Below are 22,168 nucleotides of genomic sequence, written 5' to 3' on the forward strand. Positions count from 1 at the left end.
GACTGACAACATGTTGCCACAAGTAGAAAATTTCACACCTGACCATATTTATGATGGACTGCAGTTAAAACTAAGCATTTTATGTAATATTCCCTGCAATCTGTGTGTATAAGATAAATATGAAACTAATGAATTTCATGTTTAGGTTTTTGTCTCATCTCTTAAAATATCTTATTATGTATATGTAAATATTCCAAATTTTAAAAATCCAGAATCCAAAATATTTCTGGCCCTGTACATTTCAGATAAGGAATACTTAACTTCTAGTTAGATTGTTAGCCTATTGGATTATTACATGTTCTTTTTAGTAAGTATTGTTTTAGGCACAGAAATTACTTGTGTTGGCTTATGTTTCTCAATGACATAGCAGAATAAAATGATTGATTTATAAATGATTCAAACTTCCATATACATTATTACATTTAGTAAACTACCTAAAATTACTGTGTAAAAAATAAATTACTTAGAAAGTAACTTTGTGAGTCAGATCTTGGCAAACTGTCCATTTAGCAGAGTCAGGGTTACATTCTTGAAAATTTAGGCTTATATATAAGTATATTTAATAACTCAACAAAGTATTAAAGTCTTAAAATGGCTTAATGAAAAAGGAAGTAAAAAACAATTCTTTGAACTTTATGGACAGTATCATGTTTTGTTCCTAAGAATTATTAAGAGTTAAGCAGGGACTCTGCCAATGGAATTCTAATTTTAATATGTTGGTTTCAGTCACTCCAACTAATTATTGTGCTCTTTTAAGAGAGAGGGAAAAATATGTTGGTGTGCAGGAAAATGTGCGCTTATAGGTACCAAGAGAAACAGTCTTCAAGCAGTTTGGGGTTAAATATCTTCAATACCTCTGGAACATATGATGGCAGTTCATGAGCTCTCAGTCATATGAGAAGAAAAGAGCTTATGTATAAAACATGTAACATGATATTTTGGTACTTTTATTAATATTGGGCAATAATGCTGCCATAACTAATACTATTAATTTGGAATTATAAATAGACATAACTCAAAACACATTATTAGTAGGTGCATGGTATTTATGGAAAATGATTAGTGTTCAAACTTTGACATCAGTTCAGATGATGTGCCAGGAAGGCCATATTTGTAATTAACATTGGATTTGTACTGTCACCTGTTTCTAAGTGTGCAGATATCAGCTTCCTCTTGAATAATTTGTGTAGGTTTACTTCCATTATTCTGTGGCCTGAGAATGTATATTGGCTTTTAGACTTTTTAAGTAGTTATACCTGCAACGTCCTTATTCATTTTTCACTTTTTTAAAAATAAATTTTGAGACAGTGTTTTGCTCTGTTTCTCAGACTAGCCTCAAACTCCCAGTCTCAAGCAATCTTCTTGCCTGAGCCTCCTGAGTATTGGGACTACAGACGTGTGCCCCCATGCCCAACTTTATTTTTACTTTTATTTTGAGGCTTTTTAATAATATAGTGTGATTGATTTTTTTAAACAAAAAGATCTGAATTAGTGTTTTCTCCTTCCAGAATTCTGTGTGCTGACTACAGCTAATGTTCATAGTTCTTTAGGAATACCTCTTTGAGGATTATTTTTAGAACCTCTACCAGTTCTTCTAAATATTGTAATGGTGACATTTTAAGAGAAAATCCTTTGAAACTAATATTAATTCTTGAGAATAGAATAAGAATATTGAGAAAAATCAAGTGTTTGGAGCCAGTTCTTATTCCTAAAATATTTTTTCTAATATTTTATTGCAAGTAAAGAAAAAGGGAAGATTACTTACAAGATATGGCTACAAAGCCATGAAACTTACTTTACACTCACCTTGAAAGTAGCTGAGCAGTTCAGCATTATTAATTAAATATATAATCTGGAAGTGTCCACTCAGAAGAATAACATTCATATTCATTTGAGTATGTAGATTTAGATAAATTTCTCTGTAATTATTCTACTTATGTATAGTCTGAAATAAGATGTTTTTCTACTTAAAAAAAGTCTACTATATCACAAGTAGCCATTGTACTTGGCCCTTTTGGCTTTTTTTAGGTTGTAATATTCACCAGTATATCTGTTCTTATAATCATTAACCATCCTGGGCATTTCTTGTCACTAAGTGGACTTCAAGGACATTTTTGCTTAACATTTTATGACTGATGATTGGCACCAAAGTAATACATAGTTCTCTTTTAGTGCTGAAAACTGTTTCATGTTTTGTGGAAGTTTCCAGCTTTTAGAAATAAACAGTTTGATCAAGACTAAATTGAGGAGGAGACACATACCCTTAGTGATTCAAATTGCATAAGTATATGACATGATTTAGGTTGGATATGAGGTGTTTACTGGAACATGCTATTGAGACCTTTAGTTCTTATGGCACGTTTGCAGATGGAGTTTATAAAAGCACTTTCTGAATTTCCATATCCTTTATGTGAAGGCCTCCTAGGCATGAAGAATGGTACAAACTTGAAACATAGTATCAAAATACAGGGTATGTGGAAGCACAGATAGCCCTTTAGGACCAAAGCTGCTCTGAGGATTTGAGCCTCTTTTGCTGTCCTCAGCTTACAGAGATCAGTATATGGCCCTCCCCTTCCCATACATCAATTTTCTCACTTTCTATCTTTGCCATCTATCATAAGGTCTCTTGTGATAGATGGCAATTAGGAAATCGTGCTTAACATTATTGATGTTATACTTGGTTGTGTATTAAAATGTAAAGTGTCATTTGTCTTTTCCATATATTTGTGTTTTCATATATTCTTCCACACATGTCATACTTTTACATATTTTATATTTTGACCTTCATCTTCCTTAAACAAAATTCCCTGGCTGGAGCTGTAGCTCTAGAATGCTAGTGGCAGACTGCTTGCTTAGCATGTATGAGGCACCAGATTCAATCTTAGCACCACATAAAAATAAACAAATAAAATCAAGGCATTCTGATCATTTACAATTACAAACAAACAAAGAAATAAATAGATAAAAACCTCTCAGTACTCCCTTCATGTCGAACTTTTCCACTATGTCTTTGGAAACCCATTCTTTACCAACAGGCTTTGTTACACCCTCTTTTTCTCACCAAATGTTCATTTACCTCCCTGCTTTTCTGAAAAATGACTCTAATGATTGTCACTTCACCTACAGTTCTTTAAAAATAATAATGCTTATTGGTCAACACACAACTGAAGGGTTGAAAGATGAGAGCAATGCTCTCGTATCCGTTTGAGTCTCTCAGTACTTCATCCATCTGAGAGACTCTGTACGTTAACTTCTTTGATGTTACGTCAATTGAATTTATCATACCTCTTTCTTCTCCTGCTTCTTTTTAAGCTACTTTCCTCTGATTCTTGTCACTCTTTCCAAAGTTTTTTTGTTTTCACAGAAAGAAGAATTTCTTTTATTGTTTATAAATGATCCATATTTTGGTTTTGTAAGGTAGTTTCAACTTACAGTTTAGCATAATTGAGGCCAATTTAAAAGGGGAAGTAAAAGGTTTCTTATATTATTGTTAGTGGAGAACAATAGTCAAGATATCATATGATAATAGTGGTTTGATCAAACAAACTTACTTTATATCAAGTCTTTTTTAATTGATTTTATTATTTGTTTTAAATACACGACAACAGTGGAATGCATTGCAATCCTTATTACACATATAGAGCACAATTTTTTATCTCTATTTATAAAGTATGTTCACATCAATTTATGCCATTATACATGTACTTTTTGCATTATAATTCTTAATACACATATATACTACAATTTTTCATATCTCAGTTTGTATATATGATATGTTAACACCCAATTCAAGTCTTCATACATGTACATTCCCCCATCCTTGCTAATCCCCTTCCCCTTCCTTTCCCTCCCACCCCTCTTCACTATCTAGAATTAATCTAATTCTCCCATGCTCTCCCTCCCTAAACCACTTATATCAGAAAAAACATTCGGCATTTTTTTTTTCTTTCCAAAGTTTTGCTCATCTCTGTGGATGACCTTTCTAAAGTACTGACTGTGTTAACTTTTCATTGCTGTAACAAAATACTTGAATAACTTATAAAGAGGAAAGATTTATTTTGGCTTATGGTTTTAGAGGTTTCAGTGAATGTGTTACTTGGCCTTCTGTTGCCTTTGGGCCTGTGGTGAGGCAGTACATCACAGCTGGAAGTGCATGGCAAAGGAAACTGCTCACCTGATGGTGGCCAGGAGGCAAGGAGAGGGGAGAGGACCAGAGTCACAATAAACTCTTCAAGGACATACCCTCAGTGACCTAACTTCTTCCATCCAAGCCTTACCTCTTAAAGTTTTTACTACCTCTCAAAGACACCATCAGCTGCAAATTAGTACATAAACTTTTGGGGGACATTCAAGATCTAAACCATAACACTGACCTAGCTTGTTCTGAAGATCTTTAGTAACACACCACTTCAAGTCCCCATTTATGACTGTATCATGAGCCTTGTGTTCATCTGCAGCTGTTTTAGTTCTGAACAACCAATAACAGCTTGCTTTGCTTGAATATCTCCAAGGTAGCTCAAAAGCAGCATATTTAAAGCTGAACTCATGAATTTCCTTATCAGACCTGCTTTCCACACCCCCCCCCCCCGGAGGTTTCCTGTCTTTATATTCCCTGTTATCTACCTGATTGCCCAAGCCTGAAACTTGAAATGCATTCTTGCTATTTTCTTCCTCATCATCTGCTTCTTTCACATGATAATACCAATTCTGTCTTCATCTGTTTCTCTCTATCCTCATTCTCATGCAGCCCTGAAGTTTTGCAGCAGCCTCTTAAAGTAAACTTATTGTATTTGGTTTTGCCATACATTCTTCACTCTGATTGCAAAGAGTATAACATGCATATTGACTGTGTCACGTTCCTGTTTCTTCACCTAGTTTTAGAATCAAGTATAGTCCCCTCTATCCCAGTTTAAAGTCCATATGTAATCTGGCCCTGTTTACCCCTCTAGCTTCACTCAATTCTTGCCTCTTTTTGGGTCAAACCCTACGCCTCAGTCATATTTAATTTATTTTACTTTCTGGAATGTGCCACAGATTTTTTTTTTTTTTAACGCTGAGCCTTTTAATACAATCCAGCTACTTCAAAAAATTTCCCTTTTTTTATCAACTTGGCAAACTTCTACTTATCTTTCAGGCTTTAGCATCCTCTAGAAAGCCTTTCCTAACCCCCTTACCTTGTTCTGTGTTGTGGCTACCTGCATTTCCTCTATTATAGCACTTATTAAAGTGCCCATTATAATTGTCTATTAACTGGTGTGTATCCTCCATAATACTATAAGCTCTATGTAGAAAGGAATGTATCAATAGCACCCAGAACAATGTTGAACCCACAGTAGTTGCTTAATATATTATTTGACTTATGAATAAGTAAGGAAGAAAGAAAGGATAAGGTTTTGTTTTTTCTGTTTTTTGGAGAATAACAGGAGATAAAACTAGATGAAATCTTATTACCTAGGGTTTCCTTTAAAATAACATGATTAAATTTTTCTAGTGTATAAAATGATTGAAGTAGGGAAGAAAACTTTGCTGAATCCATAAAAAGAGTTTAACTTAATGAAGGAGAACTGAATACAAGAGGGAGAACAAAATGGATAACTAAAATTGTATCTTTATAATGCCTACTATCACAGAGTAAACTAAAGAAGTGTCAGTAAAATCGGATAGAAGGAATGGTAAGAAAAGTGAAAGGAATGTCTACATGTTACAAAATAACATAGATGTGAAGCAGTAGGAACTGAAGACATATTGCAGAAAATTTACAAAGAAATGAACAAATGTATTCTTTTTTTTTTTAAAGAGAGAGGGAGAGAGAGAATTTTAATATTTATATTTTAGTATTTGGCGGACACAACATCTTTCTTTGTATGTAGTGCTGAGGATCGAACCCGGGCCGCAAGCATGCCAGGCGGCGTGCTACCGCTTGAGCCACATCCCCAGCCCACAAATGTATTCTTAATTCTTGCCTACTAGAAAGAAGTGAATTTGAAGAGTTCTTGGCCAGAGAGAACTTGAGTCAACTTTATATTACTTATGCTAGCATTCAATACTATTCATAATTTGAAATTCAGCAACCAGTATTAGTATTCTAAAGTCCTTTGAAATGATGTTATCAGTGTCCTCCAGTACATACTTTGAGACCTCTATAACTTATTCCCATCCACTCTATTTGAATCCTACCAAAGACCCAACTTAAACCTCAACAAATTAATGTTGCCTTTCCTAAACTCTTTAGTGATCTCTTTATGTACTATTGATTTTTCTTTCATTTAGTTTATTATTTTGTGGTGCTGAGGATTGAATCCAGAGCCTTGTACATGCTAGGGTAGTACTCTATCACTGAGCTGCATTTACCACCCTACTGATTTTGCTTTTCATTGAAACCTCCTGAAGACTTTTTCGCTTATACCCTTTTTATTCTCAATGAGACTATTACCAAGTGAGCAGTTTAAAGGTAAGATCCATGTTTCCCATTTGCTGCTCAATTCATTGAGCACCTTTAAGCCTCAGTGCATTATTAAAAATGTTTCATTTGGAATTATCTCTAAGGAATTCATCAGAGTTAAAGTGCTCTGGGTCTTGAATGCTGCATGTTTCATGCATGTAACATATCCTAAGAAACCTCTCTCAGGAAAAGTTTAAATCTAGAATGTCCCATAAAGTCTCAGGTGTTAAAAGCTTGGTCTCCAGATGGTGGCATTATGTGGAGGTGGTAGAAACTTTAGAAGGTGGGGCCTAGTTGGAGGAAGTATATCTTGTCCTTGGCCTCTTCACCTGCCCCCTTGGTTTCTACCTTTGCTTCCTGCCTGCCATAAGGTGAGCAGCTTTACTTTCCCACATGCTCTTTACCATGATATCCTGCCGCACCACAAGACCACAGTGATGGGGCCAACTGACCATGGACTTAAACCTCTGAAACCGTGAGCCAAAATAAATTTACCCCCTCCTTTAAGTTGTTTAAATAATTGAAAGCTAACAAAATACAACTTGGTTATAGTGAATTCTTGATAGTTCATTATCACAAAAAGATTAATATTTGTCAATATACTTTTAATAAAAAAACACCTGATATGTTGAATGCATACAAATTGTATCTTATATGTTTTGTGATAAAATTATAACTCCCTTATTTTATCACTGGGATCTTTTTGGTTGTAAATATACTATTCATTTATGGACTTGGTAACTGTGTTGGCTCTGTGAAGCCAGTACATAGAGTGGCTGAAGCCAAGGGTCTGTGGGTTAGTTCAGAGCTTCCCATTTTAGCAGTGTGAACTCACACTATGCTGAGTAATTAATTGTGCTTAGCTCTCATTTCTTTATTTATAAAATGGATAAATAACATTGCTTCCCTCACAGAATTATTGAGATAATTAAATGAGATAATCCCTATAAAATATGGAGCACAATGTCTGGCACTTAGTAAATGATGGATATAGTGATTAATCACTGTAATAAGTTTGTTTTGTCAGATTTAACAATGCTATATAAAGCAAAATCTCTGAAGTTTTTACATGTTAATTTTATGGATAGTATTTCAGTTACTTCTTAAACCATTCACACCCACTATTTTATGTGATATTTTGATCATAAAATAATAGGTTCTTTTCATAGTTATGTAGTACTGAATTGGCTAACTTTTGAGAGTTCCACTACTTATAATTTCATAGTGACAAGGCTGGTTCCAACTGGAACAAAATATCCCTTACGTGGCTTTCTTTTATTGCATAATGTGAGATGCTTGTATCACAAGATGAATTCAGAATGCCTCTTTCTAAATCTCTAGGAATTAAGTCAGAGTTAACTATCAGGTAGAGAAAAGTCATGAAATTAAAACTGATATGCAGTGTCCTCTAGGGGCTATTTCTAAAATAAGCTTTTTAAATGATAAGGTATCCCGTACCCCATTTTAATACCTATGTCTATTCCCAGATTTCACTTAGGAAACATTACAAATTTATAGCCTGACCACATTGTGTCTTAAACACTGAAGGCAAACCATATTGTGGGGATTTCATCTTAACCACATAGAAATTTTAACAAGCCCCAAATCACCAAACCAAGTAAGTAGTAGATCCGGGAATAGACTTGAGAAGGCTCTGATTCCTCCTATATTCTGAGACCACAAGGTTCTGCTTCTTCAGAACATAATGACACATCATTGAATGCTGCCAGACCACCAGAATATGACATATCAGGAGCAAGCCATGTGAGAGCACTTGCCAATGCCCTATAATTTTTTGGTTTCTGAAGGCTTGCTTAGCAACTAGAGAAGTGGGAAGAAGCTATTCATTGCATGCGTCAGATAATTATTGACTGATATTTGTATTTGGGGTACTTAGTTGCCACCACAGAGTTTATTTCTCAGTTAACATTTTTTAAATGATAATTTGTAACTATAGAGTTGCTTTTGTAAATTATAATAACAGTTTTGTAATTTGTAATGAATGGCATCATGTTTATGAGTTGAAAATTATTTTGTTTCTTTCAAGAATTGACCTTAGTTCTCCATTTTACTTTAAACTTTTTCTCCTCTTTGCCTTTAGTTGACTTCCAGAGCACTGAAATGATAGTTTTAAAGGTTTTCTCCTTGTTGTTTGGAGAATGAATTTGCTGACCTCCTCTCTCTTTCAGGCTAGAGAATAGCTTTATCTGTCATTACTATTTCCTGTGGATAAGAATTGCTTGTATTTATCTATATTTTAAAATTTTCATTATATTATAGATTCTTTTTCCTGGAATTATTTTCTGTCGTTCTGTACACACTTTCAGAATTATTTTAATAAAACTTTTTGGGGTTTTATTTATCTAAAGTTGTCTTTGTTTAAACCTTACTCTTACAGAACATCTTTGCTAGATGTATTATCTGGGGTGACAGTTTTCTCTTAGGCTTTTGAGGGTATTATGTAGCTGTTTATGGCTTCTTTTGTTGCAATTCTCTAATCTCATGATTAGAGAGTACTTATGTGCCCTTGTATTGAACTCCGTATATTTATCAGTTCATTTAATCTTTATAACTACCTTAGGATAATATATTATTATTAGAATTGTGGGAAAATACACAGGCACAGAAAATTTAAAAGACCTGTGAGTGTGATGAGGCCAAAATTTCAAACTAGGAGTTCTTATTCAAAAGCCTGTGCTCTTAAACCACTGCCATGGCTAAGCAAATATTCAAAAATAAGAACAAAGGATGACTAATGGTACTAAATATTAAAGTTAAAAGAGAACTATAATAAAACAGGGAGGTATATTTTTCTGGGTAGATAGATTATATAATTGCTATTATATTGTCATTACTGTTATACCTGTTTCCTCATCTATGAGATCAGGATATTAATAGGACTTACTTCATAAAGTGGTTGTGAAGAGCAAGTGAGAATATGTGGGTTTGTGTTCACGTGCACATGTATGTTTTACATTTTATTACACCTTATAAAATGCCAAAAACATACATTGGATAAAAGATAGTCTTTTCAACATATGGTGCTGGGAAAACTGGAAATCCATATGCCACAAAATGAAATGTAACTCCTATCTTTCACTATGCACAAAACTCAAAATGGATCAATGACCTAGGAATTAAACCAGAGAACTTTTGTCTAATAGAAAAAAAAGTAGGCCAAAATCTCCATCATGTCAGATTAGGTTCCTACTTCCTTAATAAAACCCCTATAGCGCAAGAATTAAAATCAAGAATTAATAAATGGGATGGATTAAAACTAAAAAGCTTCTTTTCAGCAAAAGAAACAATCACTGAGGTGAATAGAGAGCCTACTAATTGGGGACAAATTCTTACAACACGCACGTCAGATAGAGCACTAATCTCTAAGGTGTATAAAGAATTAAAAAAGCTAAACACCATAAAAACAAATAACCTAGTCAATAATTGGTCTAAGGAAATGAACAGACACTTCTCAGAAGGTGATGTACAATCAATCAACAAATATATGAAAAAATGTTCAATATTTCTAGCAACTAGAGAAATGCAAATCAAAAAAACTACTCTAAGATTTCATCTCACTCCAGTCAGAATGGCAGCTATCAAGAATACAAACGCAGTATGTGTTGGCAAGGATGTGGGGAAAAAAGCACACTCATACATTGCTGGTGGGACTGCAAATTGGTGCAGCCAATATGGAAAGCAGTATGGAGATTCCTTGGAAAATTGAGAATTGGACCCATTTGACCCAGCTATCCCTCTCCTCAGTCTATACCCAAAGGACTTAAAACCAGCATACTACAGGGACACAGCCACATCAATGTTTATAGCAGCAGAATTCACAATAGCTAAACTGTGGAACCAACCTAGATGCCCTTCAGTAGATGAATGGATAAAGAAAATGTGGTATATATACACAATGAAATATTACTCTGCAATAAAAGAGAATAAAATCATGGCATTTGCAGGTAAATGGATGGAGTTGGAGAATATAATGCTAAGTGTAGTTAGCCAATCCCAAAAAACCAAATGCCGAATGTTTTCTCTGATATAAGGAGGCTGATTCATAGTGGAGTTGAGAAGGGAAACATGGGAGGATTAGATGAACTCTAAATAGGGCAAAGGGGTGAGAGGGGAAGGGAGGGGGCAGGGGGGGTAAGAAAGATGGTAGAATGAGATGGACATCATTACCCTAAATATATGTATGAAGAAGACACGAATGGTGTGAGTATACTTTTTATACAACCAGAGATATAAAAAGTTGTGCTCTATATGTGCAATATGCATTGTAATGTTTTCTGCTGTCATATATAACAAATTAGAATAAAAAAAGAAAGTTTGGATTAATGATTAAATATATATGAAGAAGGCTGTTATAAATATGATATTGGAGGCAGAAACTAAATAAAAAGATTGAGATATCTGACTACATAAAAATTTAAAATTTGGGGGGTAAAAACAAGTGGAATACCATCTAAATCATTAATCCACAGTATGCTGGATTAGTACAAACATTTGTGCCTTGTATAATACAAGGTACTATGCTTAATATATAAGGACCTTTTATTTAAATAATAAATAGAAAAATGAACATTGAACCTATAGTCTTTCAAAAAAATTACAAATGATCAATAGATAGAAAACGATGCTAAACTTCACTAGTAATTGAAAACAACAACCACCCTCCTGCCAAACTTCTGCCACAGCAGACACTGACGAGCAGCAATCATGGCTCTGTGCTGCTCCATGCCATGGGCCTCAACTAGGGCCACAAGGTGACAGGGAGCCTGAACAGGCCAAGGCATAGCTGGTGGTTTGGATACCTTATCAGGTATACCACTTCTTGGGAGGCCTGTGATCTGAGAGGTGTGTGGCATGCAAGGGAACTACTAAAAATCTCCAAGGACAAATGGGCCTCCAATTCATTAAAAAAAAGATGGGGACACAACATCTTCACCAAGAAGAATCAAGAGGAGCTGGACAATGTTGCGGCCACTATGGCCACCATGATGAAAGCAGCTGCCAAGAAGACTGAGTCCCTTCTGCCCTTTATGCATAATGACACAGAAAAGAAGGAGAGAGAGAAGACACTAAATATTCAATATAAGTTTCACCTGTGACTTAAAAAGATAGTCTATCAAGAATAAATATATAATAATAGTATATAAATAGACATAATGGAAGAAAAATAAGGTAACTACAAAGATTTTTGTTGGATCAGAAAAGAGAGAGACTATCAGCATTGTTTCCTACTGTCCTTGAATTATAGGCATAAAGTCAACAAGAAGCTAGAAATGAGGACAGGGTTTAGTACCCTGTCTTCTGACAGGTTTGACATGTGGAAAAGAAAGACAAATAACCATAGTTAGTCCTATCATGGTTAAAGGAGTTGGTTGTAAAAAATCAGGGCATCTTAGTTGGGCCCAGTGCTATACACCTATAACCTGGTTACTCAGGAGGCTGAGGTAGGAGAATCTCAAGTTCAAGGCCAACCTCGGTAGCTTAGACCCTGTCTCAAAATAAATAGAAAGGGATGAAGTTGAAGCTTAGTGGTAGAGTACCTTGGGCTAAATCTCCAGTACACAAAAATCAATTAATTAGTTAATCAATTAAAGAAAATCAGGGAGTCCTAAGGACAATGAGGGAAGGAATATACCAGTAGAGAAGGAAGAAATTGAAGTTTTGGAGTGGAGCAGGAAGGGGGCCAAGAGAGTTCAGGGAGATAGGGTACACTTTTGAGATAACTGTCTTTGTGTATAGAAATAAAGCTAGACTGAATTAGGAAGAGTGCAAGGACCAGAATGAAGATCTGACCCTTTTTTACTGTACCCTTAAATGTACACTACATTAGAGCCAATTAGATTTAATTTTTTTCAAACAATTTTTTCTTTCAGTCTCCCAACTTTCATCTCAGTTATTTTGTTTCTGGTCTTCTTCAGCTTGTAAAACCCACTCTATTTTTGAAATCGTAACTATCAATTAAAAGTTGATGTATTATGTGGTTTATGACCCCAGCTAGAAGTGCTGTCTGTCCCTTGAAGACTCATAATTTCTTGTTTATACACTTTTACATTATTTTTAATTTGGAAGATTTTTGTTTCTACTAAATTTGGATTCCTTGAGGATAAGGACCATATTTTGGACCAAATTATGGTCATTTTGTATTATTTCAATTCACAGTGCCAACACAATGACTTTCTGTGGTAAACATGCAATAAATATTTGCTAAATACATACTGTCTGACACATTTATACTCAGCCTCTAAAGATACTCTGCCTTTTCTGTGAGCTAATTTTAAGGATTTATTTATTTAGTTAGTTGTAGTTGGGCACAATACCTTTATTTTATTTATTTATTTTTATGTGGTGCTGAGGATCGAACCCAGGGCCTCGCATGTGCTAGGCAAGTGCTCTATGACTGAGCCACAACCTCAGTCCCTTAAGGATTTATTTTTAAATGTTATTTCACTAACCTCTTCTAAAATGAATGTTTTTATTTTATAGATATGGTATGAATTGCCTTATTCAATTTGAAGATTTTGCCAATGTGAATGCATTTCGTCTCCTGAACAAATATCGAAATCAGTATTGCACATTTAATGATGATATTCAAGGTAATAAAATTTTCAGCTTGTATGGACCAAAAATGATGTCTGAAAGTAGTTCATAATTTTATGATTCAAATTGAATAAATACATACTAAGTACCTACTAAAAGCTGGGAATTACACTTAATAATTTCATGTATAATTTCCCATTTAATTTCATATATTTGAGAAAGTACTCTGTGATTCTGGAAAGTATTAGATCCATGAGCTAGAGAATAAACTCTCAGAAATCTTGTAAAATCCCTGTTGATTATCATTGAACAAAGGAAATGTATGAAATATATTATTCATTATTTAAGAATGAAATGTATATAGTTCTCTCTTCAGCTTTCTTTTCTGTCAGTCACAACTTCTAAGCTTCACCCCAGTAAGTGTTCTCTTTGTGTACAGTGTGCCACATTTTATTTTTTATCTTTATAGACAGTTGGTTGCCTGCCATTAACCATGCCATCTTTGTTTTTCTACTTAAGACTTTAAACTCTCTCTAGCTCACACCTGTCCTTCACTCTGCCCCCCCATCCAGTGCTGCTTTACCATAAGAATTGTGTGCATACTGTTCCTTTATAGGCAGGGAGAGGGAAAAATATAGACAAGAGTTCCTAAGGAACTTGAAATAAGATCACAAATTGCTTCCATTTTACTAATTCTAGTAAATGTTTTCCAGTGTTGTTATCTTTCTTGAATTCTCAGTATCATTCAATATTCTTGATTTATCTTCTTTTTCTTGGCTTCCATATCATAGTATTCTTATGACTTTTTCCTGTTTTATTGGCTATTTGCCTTTTTTTTTCTTTTTGCAGGTTCATTCTTTATGTCTGTTTATTAAATGAAAGAATACTTCAATGCTCAGTCTCAAGACCCCCTTTTTAAATTTTTGTTATATCTTCTTAGGTATATATTGTAAGTTCACATATGTGATAAGCAGATTTATTTCTCCAGCTCCTACTTCTTTGAATTTCAGGCTGTATGCCCATCTCTTTGTTTAACATCTTCTCTTGGATATACCAAAGGTATTTCATATTCAGCATACCCAAAATCAAAATCTTATTTCCTCATCAAACCTAACATTATTCCAGTATTCTCAGTGAATTTCTGAGAGTTCTCTGTTCTTCAGCCTTTCCCACTAAATATAGCCTATTACTAAGTCTTGATTTCCTGTCATAAAAATGTCTCTTCCATAGATTTTTCTTCATTATCCTGGTATAAGTTACTATTATTTTTCCTAAGCAACTGGTATTTTCTAGGAAGTCTACTCACTTTCTCTCTTACTTCCCCATCTTATGTTTTCTGCATAGGGTCTCTACCTTTTGTTAGATATAGATCTAAGTGCTGAAGATTTAGTGGGGAACAAAGGCAAAGTTCTCTCCTTGATATAGAAATCAGGCCATATTATTCCTTCCTTAAAATAATGTTTTTCCCTTGTACTTAGGATAAAAATTAAAATCCTGAATTTGGCTCAAAATTCATAGAGCCCTGTCTTTCTCTCTATAGTCTCATTATTTTTGCCATTCTAGCTATAATATCCTTTCTCAGATCTTAAGGTGACCCGGCTTTTACTATTTATTTATTTATTTATTTATTTATTTATTTATTTATTTATTTATTTATAGTTTGTATCCAAATGTTGATCTCTCTTCCTAGAATACTCTCCCCACCCCCCATGCCTCATGTCAATCATGTTGTGTCTCATGGAGATCTTCTGAATCCCTGTCTAGGTCTAATCCACCTTATAGATTCTGATGCATATACTTTTTATTTTCCTTGTATGTAGCTTTATATATTTATGTAAGTTAAAAAAAAAAAAACAACTATGCTTCCCTCCCCACAAAGTTTTAAGCTGGGCAAGGGTAAGGACATGGCCATTTTACTCATCTCTGCGTCCTTTATCATTAACACAGTGCTTAGCCCAGAATGAATAAATGTGGTGTATCTAAAGCAGGATTTGGAAAAAGCCCACTGCCTGTTTTTACAGTTTTATAGTAGCATAGCTATATGCCACTTTGTGTCTGTGGTGTGTATGGCTGTTTTCTTGCTGCAACAGCAGAATTAAGTCTGGGATAGATGTTGCATTGCACAAACCCTGAAATATTTACAGTTTGACTCTCTACAAGAAAAGTTTGCCAATCTTTGGTCTAAATGATTGAATTTGAGGGAACTAGAAAGAATTGATCTATGACACTAGACTAGGATAGGTTTGTATTTTGGAAAGATTACTCACATTGTCTATAGAATATAGAGAATAAGATTGAATGGGAGCCAAATTGAAGATTGCTGCCTTAATCCAGTTTTTTTTGTTCTAAGAAAATGCCAATAAAGTTAAAAGTAGACAGGTGATTGATTGTGTCTGTGATTCTTTCTGCCTTGAAGAACTCTAAGAACGGCAGGGCAGTAACAGGAAAAATGAGCGACATTATTACAGGTAGGGATTAAGAACACAAACCTAAGAGTCAAACTGATTTGCTTTGCTCCTTACTAGCCATGGAATTTTATTGATTTATGTAACCCTTCTATTAATTTTCTCACCTATGGCAGAAAATTATAAAACAACTTCCTTTTGTTAAGAATTGAAATTCTGACACTAAAAAAAAAAGAGACTGAAAGAATTACTGTAGGAGAGAACTAAAGAGCCAATTGACTATGAAACATAAAAGGATTCAATAAATGGTCATTTAGGATCTGGTTGAAATTGAATATAACAAAATGTATCATATCAGCAGGCTGAGTGGCTTGAGTTTAGCAGTTTAGGAATGGACGAGACCAACATGGAAAGTTGAGTTTATCTACATTAGATATAGAAAGGACAACAGGATAAGAGCAAAAAGTTAAGTGATGACTGTGACACCAAGCTAGAAAAGGAGGGAAGTGAAGATACAAGGACTATTAGATCCGGTGGAGGCCTAGATATCCCACGAAGTCAGAGATCAGGTATTATTGTTACAGGGCAGAGGCCTGCCACGAAGTGCAGTCTGTTGAGAAAACCCCCTTCTAATCCTGATTCTTCAAATCATGCTAGAAAGATTTCAGACATGTGGCTCAGAGTAGCAGGCATGAGTCTATCAGAGAGGATAGGGAAAGTGAAAAGAGAGAGCGACATCTCAGAGATGAGAGGGATGGTGTATGTCCCCTGCCCTTCATTTTTATTGGGGTCTCCCAGGGAAATTTCCAGGGAGTTCTGCCCACCTTCATCTCTGGACTTTTCACTGACAGAAGGATGACATCAGATTTTCAGTACGTTTCTGGGAGTCACAACTCTAGGTCACTTCGGCCCATGCTGACCCGTTCTAATGGGAACCTGTTCTTACAGATTTTATGGCTAGGGGGAATTATTCTTATCTCCCTGAGTTCTGGGATTTGTATAAGGGTCACAAAAAGTCTCCCCCTTCAGGGTAACTTGTGGTTTTTTGGCCGGCATTTTGGGACTGCATTTCTCCTTGCAGATAACAGTTCATTTGCTGAGGAATGTAATATATCCTGTCAATTTAAGCCAGACAGGGCTACAGGTAAATTGCTTTAAAAAAAAAAAAAAAAAAAAAAGAAGCATGTAGGGGTCAGCACAGTGGGCCCAGTTTATAGAATTATTTCCTTAACCCCATGTTCCTATCACTCACATCTGCCAGTTCCCTATCACAGTGACAGTAACTGAATAAAAGAACTGAAAAGTAGGAGATTATAGACCATAAGCGAGGTATTCTAATATGATACTTTCAAGAAGAATTAGTTCTGAGTGATGGCAAGCACCAAAATGAAGTTTAGGAGGAAGATAGCCAAAGTGCACTAAAGATGATTGTCATTGGAAATGGCAAAGAACAGTTAAAATGTAAACTGGGAATGACAGTCTTCTCTCATGCAATTTATTGAGGACAAAATAATTATTTGTGAAAATACCCTATTGACTGAAACATACTGTATAAATATAATTTTTAAAATTTACCATATTTGGGGCTGGGTTTGTGTCTCAATGGTAGAGCTCTTGAGTAGCACATGTGAGGCACTGGGTTCGATCCTCTGCACCACATAAAAAATAAATAAATAAAATTATTGTGTCCATCTACAACTAAAAAAAATTACCATATTTAAGTTATTTAATAGGACATAGCTATTTAAATTTAAAATGTTTAAAAATCATTTGTTTCATTTTACTTTCTAAAGTACACTAAAGTAATTGGCTAAATCTTTCCTCAAATTCTTTGTGATATTAATTATATTTTATACATTAGTGCCCATTTTCAAGCTAAAGATACTTAAGCTATTTAAATGTTGCTTTATTAATTTTTAAATTTTCTTTTTGAATACTCATTCATAAGAAGTGAATATTGGAAAGATTCAAAAAGGGAATAAGCTGTAAAATTTTAGATATTAAGAATCCTATATGTGAACTATAGAAATATAGCTTAATTGAGAATATTGTGCATAATGGTAGAGTGCTTTTGATGCTGTTTTGCAGCTGAGTTTTGCAGACCAGTGTCTTCAAGTCACTATCAATTCATTTTTAGATGATCTGTAGAAGAGTTACTAAGTAAATTATTTAACAGACCTATCCCTTTCTTTAGAATGTTTTTTTTTTTTTTATTTTGTGGGTCTCATAGAAATGTTCATATTAGAAGTTAAAGACCAATAGTACATGATTTTTGAACCATTATGTAGAATTAGTGAGAATTAGAGTTTACTTAAATAAAAAGAATGTTAAATTCGAATCATTTTAAAAAAGAAAAAAAGGGGCAACTAGGAATTGAGATGAGAATTTCCACCAGCCAAGGCCAGGAATTTTGAGATCAGTGCTTGGGGTCCATCAGAATTTCAGTCTAGAGCACAGGAAATTTGAGGCAGCAGCCACCTCAGGGTCAAGAGAAGGGCATGGAGGAATCAAGAGGATTCACAGCAGAATATTTCTCCTGTAAGTCACCACTATTGAGGCATTACTTCATCCCAGCTTATCTGGCTTAAAAATATAATCCACACTTGAATGATTGCTTATTTCCTCATAGAAATTTCAGAGTCTTACTATCTCAGAAAAGAAGAAGATGTGGTTCAAAAAAAAAAAAAAAAAATGTCTAATCTCTGGCTATGGAAAACCATTGGCAAGTTATTGGGCTTCTGACTAGAAATGACCAAACCATTTTATGCATTTCTCCACACCAAAATTGTGTCTTTATGACACATTTTCTCCATATGTTTCTTTTTTGCCTTTTTAACCTTATGCTTTTACCATTATGCCCACAGATGTAATATTTTCCCCACTGTGGGCACAGAAACTGCATTTCATTGCCAAGGAAAATAATTATGTAACCATTACAGCCATACCATGTAAATAAATGTTTTCACACTGATCCTTGGATTTTTTCTTATTTTTTTAAAGATATGTGCTTTAAATATACTGTTTTATGGAAATGATTTGATTAAAGAAAATGTACATAAAAATCTTTATTAGTGATCTAAAATAATCATAAATTATATAGGTTTTGGTTAAAAATCATATTAGGCCTGTTGGCCATTTCCTTGGGGAATTTGATTGTCACTCTCTTAGATCTTTTCTCTTACATTGCTCAAATTCCACAGAAAGGATTTTTCCAGTTTTTCTCATTTATTAACTTTCTGTCAATGTTAGCATTCTTTTAGTGTTCATTGAGCCAAGAAGGAGAAGATTGGGTTGAGTACATAAATTTCTTTTCTTCTTTTTGTTTTTTTCAGTATTGGGTATTGAATCCAGGGTCTTGCACACACGCTAGGCAAAAACTACTAATAGTAGGTTTTGGTCTCATTAATGAGACCAAAATGAGTCATTAATGAGTGACGTCCCCAGTCACATAAATTTGTCATAATCTTACTTAGGATGGCACTCTTGCCTCCAATTATGCCTGCTCTCTTACAATCCAGACTCTTCAGAATATGAACCTCTAGTATTTTTCCCAGACTTTCAGACTAGAGCAGGGTCAACCATTTACCAGAAGCAGAGGGAAGCAGATCTAACTTCTTCTCAGTATATTTCCCCCGCCTGCCCCGGCCCCAGGTCCTTGTGAATTGAACCTAGGGTTTTACCACTGAGCCACATCCCCAGTTGTCTCATTTTTTTTTCTTTTGAGACAGGGTCTTATTAAATTGTGGAGGCTGACCTTGAACTTCTGATCCTTCTGCCTCAGCCTCCTCAGTTGCTGGATTACAGACATGCAGCACACTGTGCCTGGCTTCTCAGCAGATTTTTGACCAGTAACCTGGTGCCACCTAGCTGAGCCTTTTGATAATTTTGCCATATCAGTCTGTTCATTTTGTAACCATTACTACTGCTTGCCAACCACCCATTTGCAATTTACACATTTAAAAGCCTTCTAACATCTAAAATTTTATTGCAGTGCTCTTCTGTTCTCTGGTTTTTAAAAAATCTGTTTTCTGGTTTTTTAGTTGATTTTGTTGGGGAGAAGGAATACTAAATTTTATATTCATTCTCCTATTTTTAGCAGGTCATCATCCCTGCCTCTATGTCTTGCACGTGCTCTTCCTACTTAGTATGTCCTCCCTTCTGAGGTCCTTGACCCTGGTGAATCCCTCAGTTCTGTGCTCAGGTAGTATGTGTTCTAGATGCCTTGAACCTAGTCTAGATGAACTCCTCCTCCTACTGCTCGTTCTTATTATCTAGCGTATTTATTTAATAGTACTTGAAGATTATAATTCTCTAATTACATATTGGTCTCACTGATTTTTTTATACCATTTAAAAAAATCAATGCATTATAATCATACATTAATAGTAGGTTTTGGTCTCATTAAATTTATATAGTAATTCTGTTTAACAAATTATTAGGAGAGGTCATTCTTAAGATAAGACTGATATTTACAACCATAGCACAAACACAAGACAACTGGCAACTTCTGTTTATGTTAAAGACACATTATACACAGATACAAATGTAGGTTGAATATCCCTTTTCCAAAATGTTTGGGAATAGACATTTCTAGATTTTGTAATATGTATTTGCATATACATAATGAAATATCTTCAGTATAGGATCAAGTTTAAACATAAAATTTGTTTCATATATACCATATACACATAGCTTGAAGGTAATTTGATTAAATATTTTTAAAGTTCTTTTCACTACAACTCATCACATAAGGTCAGGTATAGAACTTTCCATTTGTGATGTCATATCACTGCTCAAAAAATTTTCAGGTTTTAGAACACTCTGGATTTTTTATCTTTGGACTAGGGATTTCCATCCTGTAAAAGTTTCTAAAATTTTAAGAAAGATTCAATCTCTTTATTATCATGTTGACAGTGTTATAAATTAAGCCCTACAACTGTCGGATTTACTAAAATTTTACTTTTTAACCTGAAAACAAAAGCTGTTGTGTAATAATGTATAATAAAAAGTTTTATGAAATTGAAGTTTTCCACATTTGTTCTCTTCTTTACAGTGAAATTTAAATCAAGATAGTAGCAGGCCATCCATGTACAAGAATTATGAACAAGTTAAATTTTTAAATTTTTAGTGGTGTGAGAAGTATCTTTCTGATTTTGTTAATTCTGTGGAAAGAAGATTAGGGCTTTTATTATACCTCAGGAAATATTATGGAATATATATTTAAATATAAGGTTCCCATATCCAGTATGGATAGAGTATACTATTTTGCCATATTTGGGGTGATATGTCTGAACTTAAAGCATTTTGTGTTTTAAAACCATATGAAGATAAGTCACCACATTACAGTTAGACTGTTTTGGAATATTTTGTTTGTCTGACTGTAAATACTCAGTTCTACTTAAAATCAGAATAATAATGTAAATACAGTGAATGCTGATAAAACTTGAACTTTTACTCTTTAACTGGTTAAATTTTGTGATGTTGGTAGAATCTGTAGAAACCCTTGAGATAATACAATCTTAGAGTTGGAAAGGAGTTTCTGATATCTGAACTTCTGGCCAGTTTACTTCAAAAGAACCCAAGATAGAAAGATCTTGCAATTCTATTTGTAAGATAATTATCTCACTAACTGAATGTCTGAACCTCTCTAATATCAATTCTCTTTCTCTGTTTAACAATTTTAATGAATCCAGGTATATGGGACATCATTCTGATTCTGTCAGTGTATATTCCCTATATGGATCAGCCAAATTTTTTGCACAGTATTCCATTTTAAGTAATGCATAGAAGAGTGAATTTTGTATAATCTATGACTTGTCACAATTTATAATATTGGAGTGGTGACTCAAAAATTTAAGCACTTTATTTTTGTAATCCACCTTGTGTCTCTAAATAAAACACACACAACAAGCATGTAGAGGCTGAGGTTATAGCTCAGTCAGAGTATTTGTTTAGCCTGTGTGATGTACTGGGTTTGATCCTTAGTACTGCATAAAAATAAATAAAATAAAGGTATTATGTCCATCTACATCGAAAAAGATTTTTTTAAGAAAAGAAACATGTAGGCCTTCAATAATTATTATTTATTGTGATAGTTATTTATTACTACCTAGTTATCCAAGAAGGAAACAAATCAAAAATGGAAAAGAATAAATAAGCTGGTGGTGAAATGTTGAATATCTTTGGTATTTGGCATATATAATACTCTATCATTGTGTCATTCATCAAACCTATCTGATCTAGATTTTATCTAAATAAGGGCATTTGAAGTTTAACTAGGCTTTACTATTCAGTCAAATGATCTAGGAAACAGGTAGAATGGTACTTGAGGGGTAAAATGTAGACATAGCTGGAAGGTAATGCAAAAAACTGCAGGGTTTTATTTCAGGAATAAGCCATAAAGATGCTGAACTTTATCACTATGTTCAAAGCAAGAGAAATGCTCTGTGATCTGTGAAAGCTTATATGGTGAAGTAATATAATTAGAACTGGTGTAGTTTCTATACCTGTGAGGTGTGGTGAGAAAAATGCAATTTTTATCCCAAGTAAACTTTACATTAATTTTATATAATAGCACATGTGGGATTTAGCAATGATTATCTAGGTAGAAAGCTAATTAAAGAATGCCATAACATCATTTTAATTGCCATTAACTGTTACCTTTTCAAATTGAAAAACTAAAATATTAAATTCGAAATATATCAAAAACATTTTTCTGTCAGCATCTTAATTATAAGCAAGCATTTATTATATGCCTCCTTTGTAC

General features: G+C 34.2%; 1 protein-coding gene across 1 annotated transcript in view; it reads left to right on the forward strand.

Annotated features, from left to right (window-relative positions):
• The window catches only part of Me1 (malic enzyme 1), a 150,861-nt gene that overhangs the window by 94,174 nt on the left and 34,519 nt on the right, over positions 1 to 22,168 (forward strand). The window contains exon 7 of the mRNA XM_076858461.2: positions 12,944 to 13,053. Within this exon, the coding sequence (XP_076714576.1) occupies positions 12,944 to 13,053 (110 nt within the window). The remainder of the gene's footprint in view (positions 1 to 12,943; positions 13,054 to 22,168) is intronic.

Source organism: Callospermophilus lateralis, chromosome 6 (genome assembly GCF_048772815.1).
Source record: "Callospermophilus lateralis isolate mCalLat2 chromosome 6, mCalLat2.hap1, whole genome shotgun sequence".
NCBI lineage: Eukaryota > Metazoa > Chordata > Mammalia > Rodentia > Sciuridae > Callospermophilus > Callospermophilus lateralis.